General features: G+C 40.0%; 1 protein-coding gene and 2 long non-coding RNA genes across 4 annotated transcripts; 1 reads left to right on the top strand and 2 right to left on the bottom strand.

Annotated features, from left to right (window-relative positions):
• Positions 1–3,740: 3,740 nt before the first annotated feature.
• On the bottom strand, positions 3,741–4,615 carry LOC109995185 (complement C1q-like protein 2). The gene is made up of 3 exons (XM_020648831.3): positions 4,429–4,615; positions 4,210–4,341; positions 3,741–4,090 (listed from the first exon to the last, which is right to left on the bottom strand). Exons 1-3 carry the CDS (start codon positions 4,598–4,600, stop codon positions 3,810–3,812), a joined length of 585 nt encoding a protein of 194 aa, XP_020504487.2. The 5' UTR covers positions 4,601–4,615; the 3' UTR covers positions 3,741–3,809.
• A 1,822-nt stretch (positions 4,616–6,437) lies between these two features.
• Positions 6,438–8,139, top strand: LOC114921044 (uncharacterized). The gene is made up of 3 exons (XR_010664955.1): positions 6,438–6,494; positions 6,740–6,871; positions 7,610–8,139. It is a non-coding gene; the product is annotated as an uncharacterized lncRNA (long non-coding RNA).
• Positions 8,140–15,345: 7,206 nt separating this feature from the next.
• LOC136177329 (uncharacterized) lies at positions 15,346–18,116 on the bottom strand. Of its 2 annotated transcripts, XR_010664954.1 has the most exons (3): positions 17,996–18,116; positions 17,743–17,871; positions 15,346–16,040 (listed from the first exon to the last, which is right to left on the bottom strand). It is a non-coding gene; the product is annotated as an uncharacterized lncRNA (long non-coding RNA). The 2 variants fall into 2 exon arrangements; XR_010664953.1 differs by lacking the exon at positions 15,346–16,040 and having other exon boundaries at positions 17,528–17,871.
• Between the last annotated feature and the right edge of the window lie 678 nt (positions 18,117–18,794).

The following is an 18,794-nucleotide window of genomic DNA, read 5'->3' on the forward strand; positions in this document are numbered from 1 at the left end:
TTCACTGATATCACAAGGAAGCCTAAAAGGACTCCTTATCCCAGAATTCCCTGCGGTACTTCACACCTACGCGTGAAGTAAGGGGGGACCGGAACCTCTCTCTCCTCATTGGAGGAGATCTGAGGTAGACCCCCCATGGAGCAGGCCAGGCTACAAAGCTCCAAGACTTCCATTGCTCTCTCTCTTTCCACGCGCTGACTTCTAGTGTTCGGAGACACAAGCTCACCTCCTGTTTCCTGCAACAATCTTCTTTTGTGCAAGTTTTTTTTTGGCGTGCAGGTAATCCGCGGCCGACAGTGTTCTAAATTCCGAGCTCGGATTGTCCAGTGAACGCATCTCAGTTTCTCGGAGAGCGTCAGACTATAACAGATTATCAGAAAGATAACGGTCTTATTCCGTCCTGCAACGAAAGGACATCAAAGGACATATTTCCACTCGACGGAGAACCAACGAAGCCGCTCTCGCCGCCATCAGACGCCTCTGCACCAGGACGGACAGAAGATCTGCTCCATCGCCGGACTTTTTTCCTTTCACCAAGCGATTCACAAGTGAGGCTTAATTAGGTCTGGGCAGAATTAGCTTTAGAGAGTGTTTTTAACAATTGTTGATCGAAGCAGAAAATGTAATTTTTGTCTTTGTTGGACCGCTGCGTCCTGAGTTTTACCTGTTTAAACTCTTGTTGTTCCCGTTTCGGACCGCTGCGTCCTATATGTGTTTAGCGTAACCGCGTTATAACTGGGTATTACTCTTATGATCAGAAAGGCCAGTGTAAACCGTATTAACTTGAATTCGGATATTGGTTTGCTTCTGTGAATGAAGGGAATTACTCCGAGTTGTGGCGCGGGAGTCGGACTGTGATCCGGCCTCTTCGGGCACGCATTTCTCTTTTATTTCTCTTTCATCCTCTTTTATTTCCCCTTCTACAAACACACACACATATTCCCGTGTAAACGTACGTTTGGGGACTAACTCCACCACCGCGCAATTACGCACATAGGCCACACACACAGAGATCTATTCACTCACAGCCATCCAGACGCCTCAGAGACACAGATCGTGTAGGGCCGAACTCGGTCTCTTTTAGACATTGAGGCCACATTAGGTCTTTGTTAGGTGTGTGCCATCGGAAGGGCGACCACGTGGGTACGAAGCAATCTCCCCCCTTTCTTCCTCCCTCTCTCCCTCTCTCTCTCTCTCTCTCTCTCTCTCTCTCTCTCTCTCTCTCTCTCTCTCTCTCTCTCTCTCTCTCTCTCTCTCTCTCTCTCTCTCTCTCTCTCTCTCTCTCTCTCTCTCTCTCTCTCTCTCTCACTCACACACACGCCTTTGCTTGATAATGTTTGTTGCTTAGATTAGTTTATAATAGTTATTTGTTTAATTAAGTTCATTGATTTTGGGTTGATGTTGCTTTGTTTAAATAAATTCTGTTATAATTTAAGAGAGCAGTTTTTTGTGATTACTGGTGTATTTGCATTGTGATATAAGCTGGGTGCGAAGGCTTTGTGTACGGATTTCACTCCTTCAATTTATTTAATCTAGTTATTCATTATTAATAATATTAGTAATTAAATAACTAATTTGAGACAGATTTGAGTGATATTTTGGTTATATTTACCTGATTACAGGTTGGTGCCCCAAAACAAGATTAAACATAGTTTAATGATATTATTAAAGAATATAACCAAAGTTGACTTGATACAACCCCAACACAGCACTAGCATCAAACTCCCTCACACATGTCAGGAAAGCGTAAGCGTGTTTCCCCCAGGAGGAAGCATCGCCATCCTCCTGGGCTGAAGTCAAGCCACAAAACTACAAGACAACGCACAAATTCACAAAGTTCATCTTCCAATTTAATTCAAGGATTTGTCACCTTCCCTCTTGAATGATGGGATCTCTCTGGCTGGTTTTAGCTGTTGTTTAATGAGAACCTGTTAATTTCTAACATCTATTTGACATGTAGCTAGCAAAAGAAACCAGAGCATGTCGGAAAAAAATCTTCAAGTTAGTTAAAAGAAAATGAGTCTCTCCGTTATCTACCCCTAACTGATTTGATCCCCCTGGCTGCTGGCCTGATATTTTGTTGTGACTTGTAAATTTTTAACATCCCCTTTTGAATCAAGGCTGATTATGCAATAAGAAAACAATATTATCTCCATTTACTATCTCCACTTACTGGCAATCAGTTAATCTTTGATATCCCAGAGAAATGTCAATAAAACTGACCATGCTGTGCTTTGGTTCTGTGCACTTCCTGTCAGCACCTGTGTGTTCGATCGGACTAATAGCTGTTTGTCTGCTCTGATTTATGTCACTTTGTATGACAGCGTCTGATAACTAAAATGTAGAATTGTAGGACTACGGATAGATTGCCCAGGATCTTTGTCACTGGTTACCCTTCTCATCAGGAGCTATTGACTGCACCTGTGATGTTGTCTCGCAGCTGATGACTGATGACAATCAGCTTGGCTGGAAGTTTATATAGGGAGGTTTAAGTGTCCATGCTCAGTTGGTTTGTATGTCTGCAGAGAGTTGGCACCATCAGTTTTCTTTTTAAATGAAGACCTCTGTGTGTGTGTTTTGAAAACATGTTTTTCTTTATGCCATTGGTGGCACTTTCCATCACCCCTCTGTTCATTGACCTCCACTTCCCCTTTTGTTTTGGCTCTAATTCATGTCTGCCTATCGTTTTTGACAGAATCAGGGCTGTATCCTTTGGCCACCTGGCTTATAAATATATGACTGTCCTGATTACTAAGTTCATTCAAAATTCATGTGACCAGGACCTCTGTCGCATGACATCTTAAATGTATTTAAACACCTGTTGTGTCTCTGGCAATGATGTCCTAATATAATATTTTACAACTAACAAACCTAACAACTCAGCCACCAGCGCCCCAGGAAGGGTCAAGTCAACTGTAAACTGTGTAACAATTTCAGATCACTGTAGTGCTCTATGAACAAAGCATTCATAGAGTGAAAAAGCTGATATTTGAATTACTTTTCAATCAGTAATTATCTGAAAGCAGATATAAGTAATGGGTTTCTACTTCAGATTATGCTCTGTTGCTGCTAAACCTATACAGTAGAAAAAATGAATTGCTCTGTCGTGCTGTACTTGCTCTACACAGCAGAGGGTGCTGTTCTTCATCAAACAAATTGCTTCTATTGAAAAACTGACCTAAATACTTAATGATAATTGTCTGGTATGAAGAGGTTAGAATAATGGGTGGAACAAACACTCAACAGTACATTAACATTTCTATGTCTGTACATATGAATTAAAATCTATCTCTGCATTATGCAGATTTTTGAAGTGTGTTCAATTTGTGAGTTTTGCAAACAAAAGGGATTGAGAAATTTGAAACCAGGACTCAAGGCAAACAGCTGGAAGTTCAGAGTCGGACAAACTGATTTCAGGGGGTGGGACCTCCCAGGAGAACCCTCTGGACACGCCCTTTTGTAGAACATGGAAATGTTCAATTCATAAATGGAACAATAAAAGTATCTTGGGGATAAGACTTGTGTAAATCAGTGTACTTCTTGTGATGAAAGATACAACAGAAAACTCATAGTACTTGGTCTTTTCTGATTCTGATTTTTTTTGTTGTTGAAATTTTCAAAATCCAAAACAAAAAACACCAACCAGAATTTACATTTTTAGACACTTCAAATCCATTATTACCCCTTTACCTTTTCTGAAGATTATTTCCGTTGATGATTAAAATGAATGCACACAAACATTTACAATTGTTATAGTGACTTACCACTTAGTTTATTTTAATGTTAACAGTCTACTCGACATCCATCTCTCAACCTTGACTGAGCAGAAAATAACTAAAGGTGGTAATGACATCATTTCCCCAAACATGAGCGTTTGCATCCAGGCGAACATACACCTGGTCCCCTTGCTGCAGCTGCAGGAGCACCGCGTTGCCTCCATTATCAGCCGTGTCTTGTGTTGACGGGTGGTCATAGGTCATCACAACCACAACGTTGTTCTTGATGAGAGAAAGACTGGCTGTGTGTGTTCCTCCAGCGTGATGGAACAAGGTGAAGTAGTACGTGCCTGTAACAGGTGCAGCAAAGATACCTGTGGAAACAAGATTATTTTTTTGGATTCAGGACCCACTGAGGGATGTGCGTGTCTTTTTTTATTTTTATATTATTCATAAAAACAGAGTGTAAAAATGTGTGTGTGACTGTACTTACCCGTTTCAGTATTGTAGGTGTTGCCAATGTTTGTAATAACTTTTCTGAAGGCTAAAGTCCTATCTGTGCTAAATGGTCCAATGGCGTTATTATCGCCTCCTGTTGCAGCGCTGAATGCCACCCTGGTTGTTTCTACAGTTAACACAACATTAAAATCACATTGTTTTAGATGTCATTCCTGATTTCACTGTATTTGTATTCCAAATGAATTCGTCTTACCTTTATTCTTCAGTTCATGAATCTGGTTTTCGCTTTCCTTCAGTCTGGTTTCCATGATTCCCATTTTTTCTCTCAGGGCACCAAAGTCTTTCAGGAGGTCACACATGTCAGGAAAGCATGCCTCTGTTTGGCTAGTTTTTTCAGCAGCCTGACCTTCATCTTCGACCTTCATGACTCTGCTCCCTGCTAGAGCTGCTCTCAACTGTTTGAAGATGAACTGTTAATTTTTAACTTCCCTTTAAATCGAGGCAAATTATGCAATAAGACAAACAGTTTAAACTCTGAACACTGGCCGGACTAACTGGATATCAAAGGTAGTAGAAATGTAAACATTGAGAAATTTTCACTGGTGTTGAAAGATCAGAAAGAGTTATGCAATTGTTGAATTTGTTTTGTTTCTTTTATTATCATTTAATACATAGGTCATAAAGGCATAACCTTTTTCTGCTTTCAACATTTCCTGTTAAACTTACACACACTCGTAGTGCCTACGCTCCTGTGAGGTCAAGATAAGTGTGCCATACATTGAAGCAAAACCACATAGAAGCCCGTAGGCGTATAGCGTTTCTGAGTATCAGCTCTTCTGAGTATCTGCTCGGTTCACGGTCTTCGAGCTGAAACCACATATGAACTTGGTATTACCTATGTCATGAACTTGGCATGACCTGTGGGTGCATCACGTTTCTGTGAACGTGCATTGTTGAGGTGTTACAGGATCTTGAAAAAAGAGAGACTTTTTGGCTATAAAAACCCTGCAGAAAATCTGATCGAGGTTCCTTTTTGCTTTGCTAAACGAATCCACGTCACTCTGACTTCTGAAATCCCATCTTGGGACTTAGTCTCTGAGACCAAGATCTTTTAAAACCTCAAATGTCTACACTCACAGGTTTAGACTTTGGTCTTTGAGTTTTGCTTTTCTTTTCCATTTTTATAATTTTTACTTTTACTGTTTTGTATATTCATTTGGAATATAATTTGACATTTTTTAATGAATTTTCTGAAACTTTTTGAAATCATTTTCTGACTGAAATAATTTACACCACAAAGACTGAAAGTTCTGGTTCGGACTAAGACTAGGAAATGGTCCGGTAGATGGAGAGAGATGCCAGTTCACTTCCTGAGGACTGATGAGTTTCCTCTGAGCAACTCCCCGACTCCACCACCACCAGCAGCCCAGGAGCTCCCCACCCTTACATCTCTCCATTAGAGCATGTCCATAGGATCATCCTGTTTGTGCATGTGTGTATTTCAGACTATGTGAATGTAGCCTAACAGAATACATCCTCCACTTCTGATGAAAGCACTGTATATACAGTAGGATTAAAGATGTTTGGAGGCAATTTTTCCAGTTTCCATGCCTGAAATGTACAATCAACTTGTATTTATGCACCAAACCAATAGGTTCATAGTTAAGAATAACGATTGTTCTGTAAGTTTAGTTCTTGGTCGATTAGCGTTCAATCCTCTTAAATCACATGACTCTTCTCATAGTGATGGTGAGCTCTGTGATGAACTTAGGAACATTTTATTGACATTTCTGTGGGATATCAAAGGTTATCTGATTGCCAGTAAATGGAGTTAATATTGTTTTCTTATTGCATAATCAGCCTTGATTCAAAGCGGGTGATAGAAATTGTCAGGTCACAACAAAATATCAGTCCAGCAGCCAGGGGGATCGAATCAGTCAGAATAATTTTTTTATCCAACATGCTCTGGTTTCTTTTGCTGTTCTGTGGCTTGTCTTTGGCTGAGGAGGGTGTGAATGATCCTGAAACACAGTCATGCTTTCCTGACGTGTAATCTCTTGAAAGAGGTTGGTGCCATGTCAGAAAAAATCAGATCTTTGGAAACCAGGCTGCAGGACAGTGAAACCAGGCTGCAGGTCAGTGAAACCAGGCTGCAGGACAGTGAAACCAGGCTGCAGGAAAGTGAAACCAGGCTGCAGGTCAGTGAAACCAGGCTGCAGGACATTGAAACCAAGATGCAGAACATTGAAACCAGGCTGCAGAACATTGAAACCAAGCTGCAGAACAGTGAAAGTCACATTCTGGAACTGAAGAACAAAGGTAAAGTGAGGTTTAATTGGAAATTCTTTTTAAATTGTGTAAATAATGCCGCTATCAGTGGCCATAATCTTTTCTTAGTGAATCAGGCACTCTGTGTCTCCACACAGACAGGTCCTAACTAACATGGTTTCTGGAGTCTTTTAACCACTTCATCAACATAGAAATAATGGATGATGTCATTTTTACAAGAGGATTTGATTAATCTTTTACAAGTTGGTATCATTGTAATATTTTGTTTGAAACAGAACGAATTAAGGTGATCTTCAGTACAGCGGTAGGAGAAGGAAAAAAACACATTGGACCTTTCACCACAGACACAACTTTAATCTACAAAACAGTGATTACAAACATTGGAAACGGCTACAATGCAGCCACAGGTAAGACTCACTCACTTACCTGAAATGTTTTTTTGTTTTGTTGTTGCTCTTGCACCATTTCATTTGGGTGAGATCTAATTCAAAGTGATAATTAATGTGTTTACCAGTTTAGGAAAACATAAATGTGCAATTTCTTTGATGATTAGCATCCGACATGATGACTTCATGTTCTCGGAGGGGAAGTGAGGCCAGCAGCTGGATGGAGTCTAGACACTGGTGGTGGTGATGGAAGTATGCAGGATGTGATGAGGAGTGGACATTGAATGTCATGAACACTGTTTAGATAGATGGGAAGGAGCTGACTGGGGTGGAGGAGAGTCGCAGCAATCAAACTGGAACGACAAACTGACGGCGATTTTTAAAATATGACAGCAGACAGAAGGATTGGTCAGTGGAGGTCATGGCAGAATCTGGTTGGTTTATAACTTGAAGTGTAAACGGCGCGCCCAATCAGCTGATAACCAGAGCAGGGGGAAAGAGGGAGTGTCAATGTTGAATGAAGAATAACGAATGAATGTGTGAGAGGATATAACAAGTCTTCCTGCTTGAACATACGCTGAGGTCCACGAGAGGGGACTGCAAGTTATGGTTGGATTATGTACGAGTAATTCAGGACAAGAGTTGGCAGAAAATGCTCTTTTTTTAGTCCCAGTTCGACCTTAGTGTGTGTTTCTGTTTATGGATCTGAGTTTTATGTCCAACCATATGTGAGGCTCTAATTTTCTGTAATCCCCACAGGTATCTTCACTGCACCTGTTGCAGGTGTTTATTACTTCATCATCTTTTTTCAAGCTGGATGGAAACATAAGACATCTCTGCATCTCTACAAGAACTCTGAGGTGAAACTCTCTACCTTTGATGAAGATACAGTGACCAACAGAAGTGATAATGGAGGAAACGCAGGGTATTTTCATCTACAGCGAGGAGACCAGGTGTATGTGCGCTTGTCACAAAATTGTTTGGGGAAGCGACTATTATACGACTTTTAGTGGTTCTTTGGTCACTCAAATGTGAGAATCAATACTCTAATTTTCCGACTTAAATGTGTCTATTACCATTATCTATAAATGTTCTGTTAATTATCAAATAGAAATTCTGATTTTGAGATTAGCTTCATTTAATTAATTAAAAGTTAATGAAATCAGAAATTGCTTGCCCAATCACATTGGTTGGTTGTAGAGTTGACGTGACTCAGGTTTTGCGAATCAAAACGCAGGATGGTCCAACATGGTCCTTGTTACTCTTCCTATCATACCTGACTTTCTTTCTTGAAATAATTGTCATTTTTTTGAAAAGATGCTTGAATTAAACAATAAACATACTGAAGACAAGATTAAATTTGCCTGGTGAGACAAATCTCTCTGCATTGCACAACAAAGACAAAAAAATTCCATTAACTGTTATATCATTTTTTTTATTGCTGCTATTGAGCCTTACCTATATAAAGACAGACCCCAGACCCCAGTTTCCTCACAAACAGACCCCAGTCTGTGCGGGTGGGCAACAACACGTCCAGTGTCATCTCCCTGAGCACCGGCTCCCCTCAGGGCTGCGTCCTGAGTCCGCTGCTGTTCACCCTGATGACCCATGACTGCTGCGCCAGGTCCACTACTAACCACATCGTGAAGTTTGCAGACGACACAACAGTAGTGGGCCTCATCCGTGACAACAACGACATGGACTACAGAGAGGAGGTGAAACATCTGGTTGACTGGTGCAGAACCAACAACCTGACCCTGAACGTCGATAAAACCAAAGAGATCATCGTCGACTTCAGGAGGCGCCAGCCCAGCCTCACACCACTCCTCATCAATGGCACAGCAGTGGAGAGAGTTAGCAGCACAAAGTTCCTGGGGGTGCAGATAACAGACACTCTGACCTGGTCCCTTCACACCGGCGCTCTTGTGAAAAAAGCGCAGCAGCGCATGCACTTTCTGCGTCGGATGAAGAGAGCACACCTCCCTCCTCCTATTCTCACCACCTTCTACAGAGGCACTATAGAGAGCATCATAACAAACTGCATCTCTGTCTGGTCCGGAGCCTGCAGTGCCTCCGACTGGAAGTCCCTGCAGAGAGTGGTGAGGACGGCGGAAAAGATCATTAAGACTCCACTTCCTCCCATCCAGGAGATCGCAAAGATCCGCTGTCTGACCAGGGCTCAGAAAATCAGCAGAGACACCTCCCACCCCCACCAAGGACTGTTTTCGCTGCTGGACTCTGGAAAGAGGTTCCGCAGCCTCTGAAGCAGAACTTCCAGGTTCTGTAACAGCTTCTTCCTACAGGCCATAAGACTTTTGAACAGGAAAAAAGAATCCCTCCATTCCCCCTCAAACCCCCACACAGGACTACCTCACTGGACTGTAAAACACAATATAACGTGCAATATATTTATCTGTATAGTAATTTTACTCATAGTTTTTCTTTTTATATCTATTTATATCTGCACCTTATTTTTATTTTTTATATGTAAATACATGCTGTTGTTTTTATCCTGCACTACAACGAGCCAAATGCAACAAAATTTCGTTCTTATCTGCACTGTAAAGTACAAGTTTGAATGACAATAAAGAAAGTCTAAGTCTAAAGTTTGATAACACAGTCCCTGATAATGACATAAGAGAGCTACGTGTAAGACTGGTTGTTAAACATTAACTGGTCATCATTAAAATCTATATAATCACAGCGATAGAGCATGTCAGACAGAGTTAAGGTGACTTCGTCTTGAATCAACTTCACAATGAAGTCTACTTGTTTGTGGGTTTTATTGCTGTTGTGTGGCTTGACTTCAGCCGAGGTTGGTGAGAATGCTGTTGAAATACGTTCATGCTTTCCTGATATGTGTGATCTTCTGAGAGAGTTCGGATCCATGGCAGAAAAACTCAAAGTTATGGAAACCAGGCTGCAGAACAGTGAAACCAGGCTGCAGGATAGTGAAACCGGGCTGAAGATGACTGAAACCAGGCTGCAGGATAGTGAAACCGGGCTGAAGATGACTGAAACCAGGCTGAAGATGACTGAAACCGGGCTGAAGATGACTGAAACCAGGTTGCAGGACAGTGAAGCCAGGCTGAAGATGAGTGAAACCAGGCTGCAGGACAGTGAAACCAGGCTAGAGATCAGTGAAACCAGGCTGAAGATGACTGAAACCAGGCTGCAGGACAGTGAAACCAGGCTAGAGATCAGTGAAACCAGGCTGCAGAACAGTGAAGACAGGTTGAAAATGGGTGAAACCAGGCTAAATGACAGTGAACACCAGATTCTTGATCTGAAGAGCAAAGGTAAGGTGAATTGGTAACACTTTACATTAAGGTGCTTATAATAAGCATTAATAACAGGTGATAAGTCACTGATAAGACCTTATTTGATTTTTATTAACACAAATAAGACTAATTAAGTGTTAATATAGGCATAATTAACACATTTATTATGTCTTATAAGACACTTATAGGCTCTTATTAGAAATGTACTGACACTTCATATACCGTCATAAACATTAATAAGATGTTTATTAACATTAATAAGACTTCATGAGTGTTAATCAAACTATAAATTAATTTATAATTGGCTCGTAAGATATTCATCAACACAAAGAAACTTGTTTATAGACCACTTATCAACGTTCATACAATGTTTATTGACATTGATAAGACTTTATTAGGTTCATATTAATGCCTTATGAAGGTTAATAAATACTTTATTATGCACTTATTAACAGCTCAGTGGGAACAGGGTCCAACTTTCAAGTAAACGCAGAAACAAAAAGGAGGTCTATTGAACTTCCACTCAAACAGTTTAAAAAAAAAAAAATGCTTCTACAAATACAAGTAGTATCTTTAACGTTAACTGTAAACAACATTATGAAAACACTTGGTGTGTCATGGCTACCAACATATCTGATCAAATTCAGGGAAAAAGCATTGTTGTTTTTAACCCATGTTACTGTAAATAAAGTGTTGAAGGTGGACAAACATCAGAAGACTAGGACACCTTGAGCCCAAGGTCTGAATACCAGTCAAGAGACGCACACACAAATACATTTTCAAACTTTGTATGTAAGGAACACAAATATTGCAGGTCAAGATTACAATATACAATTTACTAATGCAATTAACAACTTAATTAATTAATTAATTAATTAAAACAAACATTTGAAGTGTCTCATCCCTGTCTTTTTCGTTGGGGTTCAATCCACGTGTGTGTTTCTGTTTAATCTGTGCTTCTGCTCTATGAAGTAGCGAAGGAAGATCTTCCTTAGAAGAAAAAGTCTTCTTAATCCCACTTGAGGTCTCGAAGGTTTGGCTCACTATCCAGTTGGTTGGTCTGGATCCCCTAACCTAAGTGGGTGCGATAAAGATCTTGGGGGGTTGGTTGGGGGTGAGGCTTTGTCTGCTCTCAGGTTATCAATTAGGATTTGCAGTTTGCCACAAAGGTGTTGTGTATTAGCCTATTCTGTTGGGATTGTATCAATAAAAACAACTACAATTATGTTCATTTTTGACTGCTATGCATCTTTTTTTTCCATGTGGGTCCTGGGGCAGTTGGAGGGCAAAACCTTTATTAGATTAAGGGGGGGCCTCCAAACTTTTTTATATCTCAAATACTAAATGGTAAAACTTCACTGTAATCTTCAGTAAATACAAATTATTCACATAATGTAGAGTTTGTATTCCCGTACAGGATTATAAATACAGAGGAAAATACTGTCAATACACGTTCATACACACATCAAACTAAGCAGAAAACCCTGGTGTTCAACTTTGTTTTTTGGATGGTATACGGTCAGAGCTTTCCATCATCTTTTTGTAGTTTAAAAGCTGAAAATCAATTATTGTCATCCAGATAATGTTTCATGTCTAACTTCCTTCTCGGTGTTTTGGAAAAAGTCAGCAGACCCCGAAGTTAATTTTTAAATCAGAAACCAAATGTGCAGCCAGGGAGGTTAAAGTGATGTTGTCGACAACTTTCAGTGTGTTAGTTTGGTCATTCAAACATGAAAACTTACCAAACTCATGGGGAGACAGAAACAATTGTTGTGCTTATGCTGTATCCAATCTTGCCAGGATATCTCAGAAACCTCATGTCAAATCAATTACACACTTAAAATGGATTAACGATACATTAAAAAGAAATAATGCAATCATATCCTAATACCATAAATCAGCATAAGTCATGCTTATCTATTGGAAGGCCATTACTGTTTAGTCCCCTGCTTGTAGTAATGAAGCAGTGATATCCAGAGTACGGAGAGTTTATTTAGTCTTTTTCTTATTTTACTGCCTTAAGCATCTTGAATAAACTTTGAATTGGTATGTCATTCAAAGGAATAAAACTTGCCATTGTCAGATCCGTAAAAAGCGGACAATTTCGTTGAGCCCTACAGTAATGATCAATAAAATTGGTTGTCCAGTAAACTCTTTCCCTTCCTCATTGCCAATCCACTGAGTGGAAAAGTTGAGCATTATATCCTTGACATTATTAAAAGACAAGTAAAACATGGGTCTGATCCAGAGGTAAATATTAACAAGTCATAAACAAAAGCCGAGAGAAGACTCATGTGAGTCAGAGTAAAGGTGACGGCACAGCCTTGTACTAACTTGGAAGATGACTTTTGCAAACGTGTGCATTTCCTTGCTGTTATGTGGCTTGATTTCAGCCCAGGATTACGGGCACTCCGATCACATAAATGAAACTATTGAAGCATATTCATATTGTCCTGATATGTGTGATCTTCTGGGAAAGTTTGGTGCCATGACAGAAAAATTCAGAGACATGCAAACCAGGCTGATGAACACTGAAAGCAGGCTGATGGACAGTGAAAATGAGATTCTGAAGCTGAGGAACAAAGGTAATTAAAGAACTGTTTGGATTAAATGTATGTATGAATGTTTTGTTTTGCATAGAAAGAACCAAGGCGATATTCAGTGCGGCAACAGGGGGAGGCGACAGAGCCATTGGACCGTACAACACAGACGTAACTTTAATCTACAGAAAAGTGATCGCAAACATCGGGAACGCCTACAATGCAGCCACAGGTAATCCTCAACTGCAGCATATAGATAAGTCAAATTAATACAAAATAAATATTGATAAACTTGGTGTACGTGCTTGCATTTGCCTACATGTATTACAAACAACTGGACAGACCGACACATCTAAGTACAAGGAGCTGTTTTTATATTCACTTCAGGTGCTTGTGCTTCTACCTGTCACACCTGGCATAGTGTTTGTATTTGTGTGTGAGAGTGTGTGCATGAGCATGAGCAAACAAGAAAGAGACTAATTCTCTGGTGTTTCCACAGGTATCTTCACTGCACCTGTTCCAGGTGTTTATTACTTCACTTTCTTCTGTCATGCTGGAGGGGAATATGCAGAGAAGCTGTTTCTCTTCAAGAATGGCAAAGTGATCGTAGGGATCCAGGATCACAGCTCGAACTCGGACACAGCTGATAATGGAGGAAATGCAGTGTTCCTCCAGCTGCAGCAAAGAGACCAGGTGTATGTACGCATGCCTGCAAATTCACATGTTTGGGGAGGTGACTATGTTACAACTTTCAGTGGTTCTTTGGTCACTCAGATGTGAGAATTGAAAAACTGTTTTTTCCCAGACATAACATTTTTAATATAATCATATTTTAAAATTTGAGGAAAAGCATGCTGTTGGCAATTGAATACAACACCTGATAATATTGACAAGCTTTCTGGAATACTCGCTTCTATATTCTGTTCTTTGTGTTGAAAAACAAACCAAGTGTCAGAAATCAGAAATCATTTGGCTGAGTTTTTAGTTTTTACAAAACTCTGGTGTTACCCGTCCAAGACCATATGTTGTTTTCTATGAAGTCAGTGAAAACATTTCACCTCAAGGATTTTTTTTCATGGATATATGCAGGGGTGTAATCAGAGGGGTGGCCAGGGGTGGCATGGGCCCCCCTAGAAATCCAATTGGGCACCCAGTTGCCACCCCAAAAATCCAAAACTGTAAATGGCTATTTCCCTGTCAGAGGCGGGACTTATGTTAAAACCAAATGTTAGTTATTTTTTGCAAAACTGCCAGTATTTTCTTTTTTACAAATCAATGTAGCATATTTTCTTTTGTTTGTACTTTAAATTGTAGCTAACATTTTTGCACATCTATTTCATAAAACGGGATCTTATTTGAAATATGTCGGGACCAAAACATTGCAATTTAGACTGTGCAGGAGTTTGCATGCACATATTTCGGAGGACTTCAAATTGTGACTTTGAACATGAATCTTTTTGGGTCATTACAAAATTGAGCGACCATTATCTTGTGTTTTAAAGTAGATATTATTAGTTGGATTAAACAGGGAAATTATTGATATTTATTTGTATGTGTTTGTGCACACATATCAAACTTCAGGCCACCCCTGCATAACTCAGTGCTCCAGTGCGTCAGAAAAGTCTGGACACGCCCCTGGATATATGGCTTTTATTTGGATTTTAATTTCTTAGTGAAAACAAGTTCTCTGGTCCTTTAACACCATACTTTAAATGAAACCTCAAAATCCATTTGGCAGTATTTTTTCTTAATGTGTCTGAAGAAGTCATGCTCCAAAGATGTTATATCATGTTGATTTTGATTTTCACTCATAATTCCTTTTCACATGACGTTTGGAATAAACTTTACATTTATATCTCTGAAGTCTCATGGCATTTTATTGATGTATTTTATTGTCACTACGATAGCGGTCTACATGATTATATAATTGCTCGGAATTGAATCACAGTTTGTTCATGTACGTAGGTCAGGGTTACTTGCCAAAGATGGTGACTCAAACCACCAGCTAAAGCAGAAGCTAGCTAGAAAAAGAAATCAAATATAGGTTACAGTGGAAAATCAACCCTTAACCGAAGTGATGGTATGAGACACCATATTTCACCAACCTACAATTCTATTTTGAATTCTCTCTGATAAGATGATCCCATGGACATGTTCTAATGGAGAGATGTAAGGGTGGGGAGCTCCTGGGCTGGTGATGGTGGTGGTGGTGGTGGGGTCGGTGAGTTGCTCAGGGCAAACTCATCAGTCTTCAGGAAGTGAACTGGCATCTCTTTCCATCTACCGGACCATTTCCTAGTCTTGGTCCGAACCAGGACTAGCATCAAACTCTCTCACACATGTCAGGAAAGCATAGACGTGTTTCAGGAGCATCGCCATCCTCCTGGGCTGAAGTCAAGCCACAGAACAACAAAACAACGCACAAATTCACAAAGTTCATCTTCCAATTTAATTCAAGGATTTGTCACCTTCCCTCTTGACTGATGGGATCTCTCTGGCTGGTTTTAGCTGTTGTTTAATGAGAACCTGTTAATTTCTAACATCTATTTGACATGTAGCTAGCAAAAGAAACCAGAGCATGTCGGAAAAAAATCTTCAAGTTAGTTAAAAGAAAATGAGTCTCTCCGTTATCTACCCCTAACTGATTTGATCCCCCTGGCTGCTGGCCTGATATTTTGTTGTGACTTGTACATTTTTAACATCCCCTTTTGAATCAAGGCTGATTATGCAATAAGAAAACAATATTATCTCCATTTACTATCTCCACTTACTGGCAATCAGTTAATCTTTGATATCCCAGAGAAATGTCAATACAATGTTCCTAAGTTCATCACGGAGCTCACCTTCACTATATGAGAAGAGTCATGTGATTCAAGGGCAGTGAAAGCAAATTGACCAAATTGATCTTTTGCACAGATGTTTAACGTGGCCTTCAAAGTTCAGGTGAGGGTCCATTTTGATGCCATGATTGGTGATGGTTGGAGAAAAGGGGGATGTCTTGGCCAGAAAAGGTAATGCTGGTTATGAGAAATGACCTGATTTGGTGTGGGGTGCAAAGTAGAATCGCTTCTGTTTTGGAGCTGTCCCAATTTGAGGAAGTTATGCTTCATCCACGCCTCTATCTCCTCCAGGCAGGTGGACGGTGTCGATGATGGCAGGGGTGCAGAGGGTGTTTGATTTGTTTTTAAGTAAATCTGAGTGTCATCAGCATAGCAATGGAATGAAATTCCATGCCAGCTGATGACTTGGCCAAGGGGTAGCATGTAATGGTTGAACAGGGTGGTGCCGAGGAATGATCCTTGGGGGACTCCACAGGTGACAAGGTGAGTCCGGGATTGTTTTCACCCAGGGAGACATACTCGGTTCTTCCTGAGAGATACGACCGAGAATTATGAAACTATTGGTTTGGTGCATAAATACATGTTTATTGTACAATTCAGGCAAGCAGACAATAACTGTTAGTTGTTTAATGAGAACGTGTTAATTTCTAACATCCATTTGACACGTATTATCTTAACTTGTAATACAACAACAAGGAGCAAGGGCATGAGAATACAATCAGAGGAATCAGTTGGATGATGACGATTATTATATCTAGGATGGTTTTTATGCTGATTAGAACTCTGAAGAGCAGCTGACCATGCTGTGCTTTGGTTCTGTGCACTTCCTGTCAGCACCTGTGTGTCCGATTGGACTTATAGCTGTTTGTCTGCTCTGATTTATGTCACTTTGTATGACAGCGTCTGATAACTAAAATGTAGAATTGTAGGACTACGGATAGATTGCCCAGGATCTTTGTCACTGGTTACCCTTCTCATCAGGAGCTATTGACTGCACCTGTGATGTTGTCTCGCAGCTGATGACTGATGACAATCAGCTTGGCTGGAAGTTTATATAGGGAGGTAAGTGTTTTCTGCTCAGTTGGTTTGTATGTCTCCATAGAGTCGCCACCATCAGTTGGCTTACTATGTTTTCTTTTTAAATTAAAATCTCTGTGTGTGTGTTTTGAAAACATGTTTTTCTTTATGCCATTGGTGGCACTTTCAATCACCCCTCTGTTCATTGACCTCCACTTCTCTCTTTGTTTTGGCTCAAATTCACGTCTGCCTATCGTTTTTGACAGAATCAGGGCTGTATCCTTTGGCCACCTGGCTTATAAATATATGACTGTCCTGATTACTAAGTTCATTCAAAATTCACGTGACCAGGACCTCTGTCGCATGACATCTTAAATGTATTTAAACACCTGTTGTGTCTCTGGCAATGATGTCCTAATATAATATTTTACAACTAACAAACCTAACAACTCAACCACCAGCGCCGTAGGAAGGGCCATGTCACAGAAGATACAGTAGTTTCCGTATGTAAAGTGTCCATTGTAAACCTAGGAGAAACACTGAAAGCTATTATTAGTAGTAGTAGTAGTTGAATAAAAGTCATGTCGAATGAATTACATGTTTATACTTGCCTCGTGGTAATACATGCCCATGTTTAATATAAGTGTTATATGAATTGCCTGTAAAGTTACAAAGTTTGCTAACTGTGCTGCTCTCTGCAAGAGGAGGATAGTTTGATGTCTGTGCTTCAAAATAGAAGCATCTTAATATTTTTAATATTTATTAAAGAGACATGTAACTTAACTTTATTTATATACATATTAAAAACTAATACATGACTGTATAGTGTTTTTTATGTTACGATAGAGGTAAGATGAAGCATTCAGATTCGTGTTCCTTTAGTATCTTATCTTCATTACAAGGACGCCTCAGAGCCAGCTCTGCATTGGTGTGTAAACATTTCTGCATTCTTGCGACACACAAGGCAGATTCATGAACACAATCACAAACACACTCCAAGCATAAAAAACCCTTTCAGATTTTATTATTTTCAATTTCTGCGGCACTAATAGAATTTGGTTAAACAAATAACTACACTGTAAACACTTGTACTTACAAAACTGTCACTGTGATGTTGTTGTTGTTGTTGTGCTGTATTGCTTTAATTGATACTTGGTGTAAACCGTGTCATGAATTCATATTCAACAGCAAAAATCTATTGAACAGAATGTTACCTGTGGCTGCATTGTAGGCGTTGCCGATGTTTGTGATCACTGTTCTGTAGACTAAAGTTGTGTGTGTGTTGTACGGTCCAACAGCTCCATTTCATCCTATCGCTGCACTGAAGATCACCTTGGTTCTCTCTGTTCAATCAAAGTATTACAACAATATTAATTGATTAATGGATCTTTCAGTATCCAGTGCAAATCATGGGTTAGGGTTGGGGGTTCAATTTGGAGGAATTGTTTTGTTTAAAATTCACCTTACCTTTGCTCTTCAGATCAAGAATCTGGTGTTCACTGTCATTTAGCCTGGTTTCACTGTCCTGCAGCCTGGTTTTACTCATCTTCAGACTGGTTTCACGGATCTCTAGACTGGTTTCACTGTCCTGCAGCCCGGTTTCACTGTCCTGCAGCCTGGTTTCAGTCATCTTCAGCCTGGTTTCAGTCATCTTCAACCCGGTTTCACTGTCCTGCAGCCTGGTTTCAGTCATCTTCAGCCTGGTTTCACTCATCTTCAACCCGGTTTCAGTCATCTTCAACCCGGTTTAACTGTCCTGCAGCCTGGTTTCCATAACTTTTGAGTTTTTCTGCCATGGATCCGAACTCTCTCAGAAGATCACACATATCAGGAAAGCATGAACGTGTTTCAACAGCATTCTCACCAACCTCGGCTGAAGTCAAGCCACACAACAGCAATAAAACCCACAAACAAGTAGAATTCATTGCGAAGTTGATTCAAGACGAAGTCACCTTAACTCTGTCTGACGTGCTCTATCGCTGTGATTATATATATTTTAATGATGACCAGTTAATGTTTAACAACCAGTCTTACACGTAGCTCTCTTATGTCATGTGTTATCAAACTTTATATAAGTAAGGCTCAATAGCAGCAATAAAAAAAAATGATTTTACAGTCAATGGATTTTTTTTGTCTTTGTTGTGCAATGCAGAGATATTTGTCTCACCAGGCAAGTTTAATCTTGTCTTTAGTATGTTTAATTCAAGCATCTTTTCAATAAAATGACAATTATGTCAAGAAAGAAAGTCAGGTATGATAGGAAGAG

This window comes from Labrus bergylta, chromosome 22 (genome assembly GCF_963930695.1).
Source record: "Labrus bergylta chromosome 22, fLabBer1.1, whole genome shotgun sequence".
NCBI classification, from domain to species: domain Eukaryota; kingdom Metazoa; phylum Chordata; class Actinopteri; order Labriformes; family Labridae; genus Labrus; species Labrus bergylta.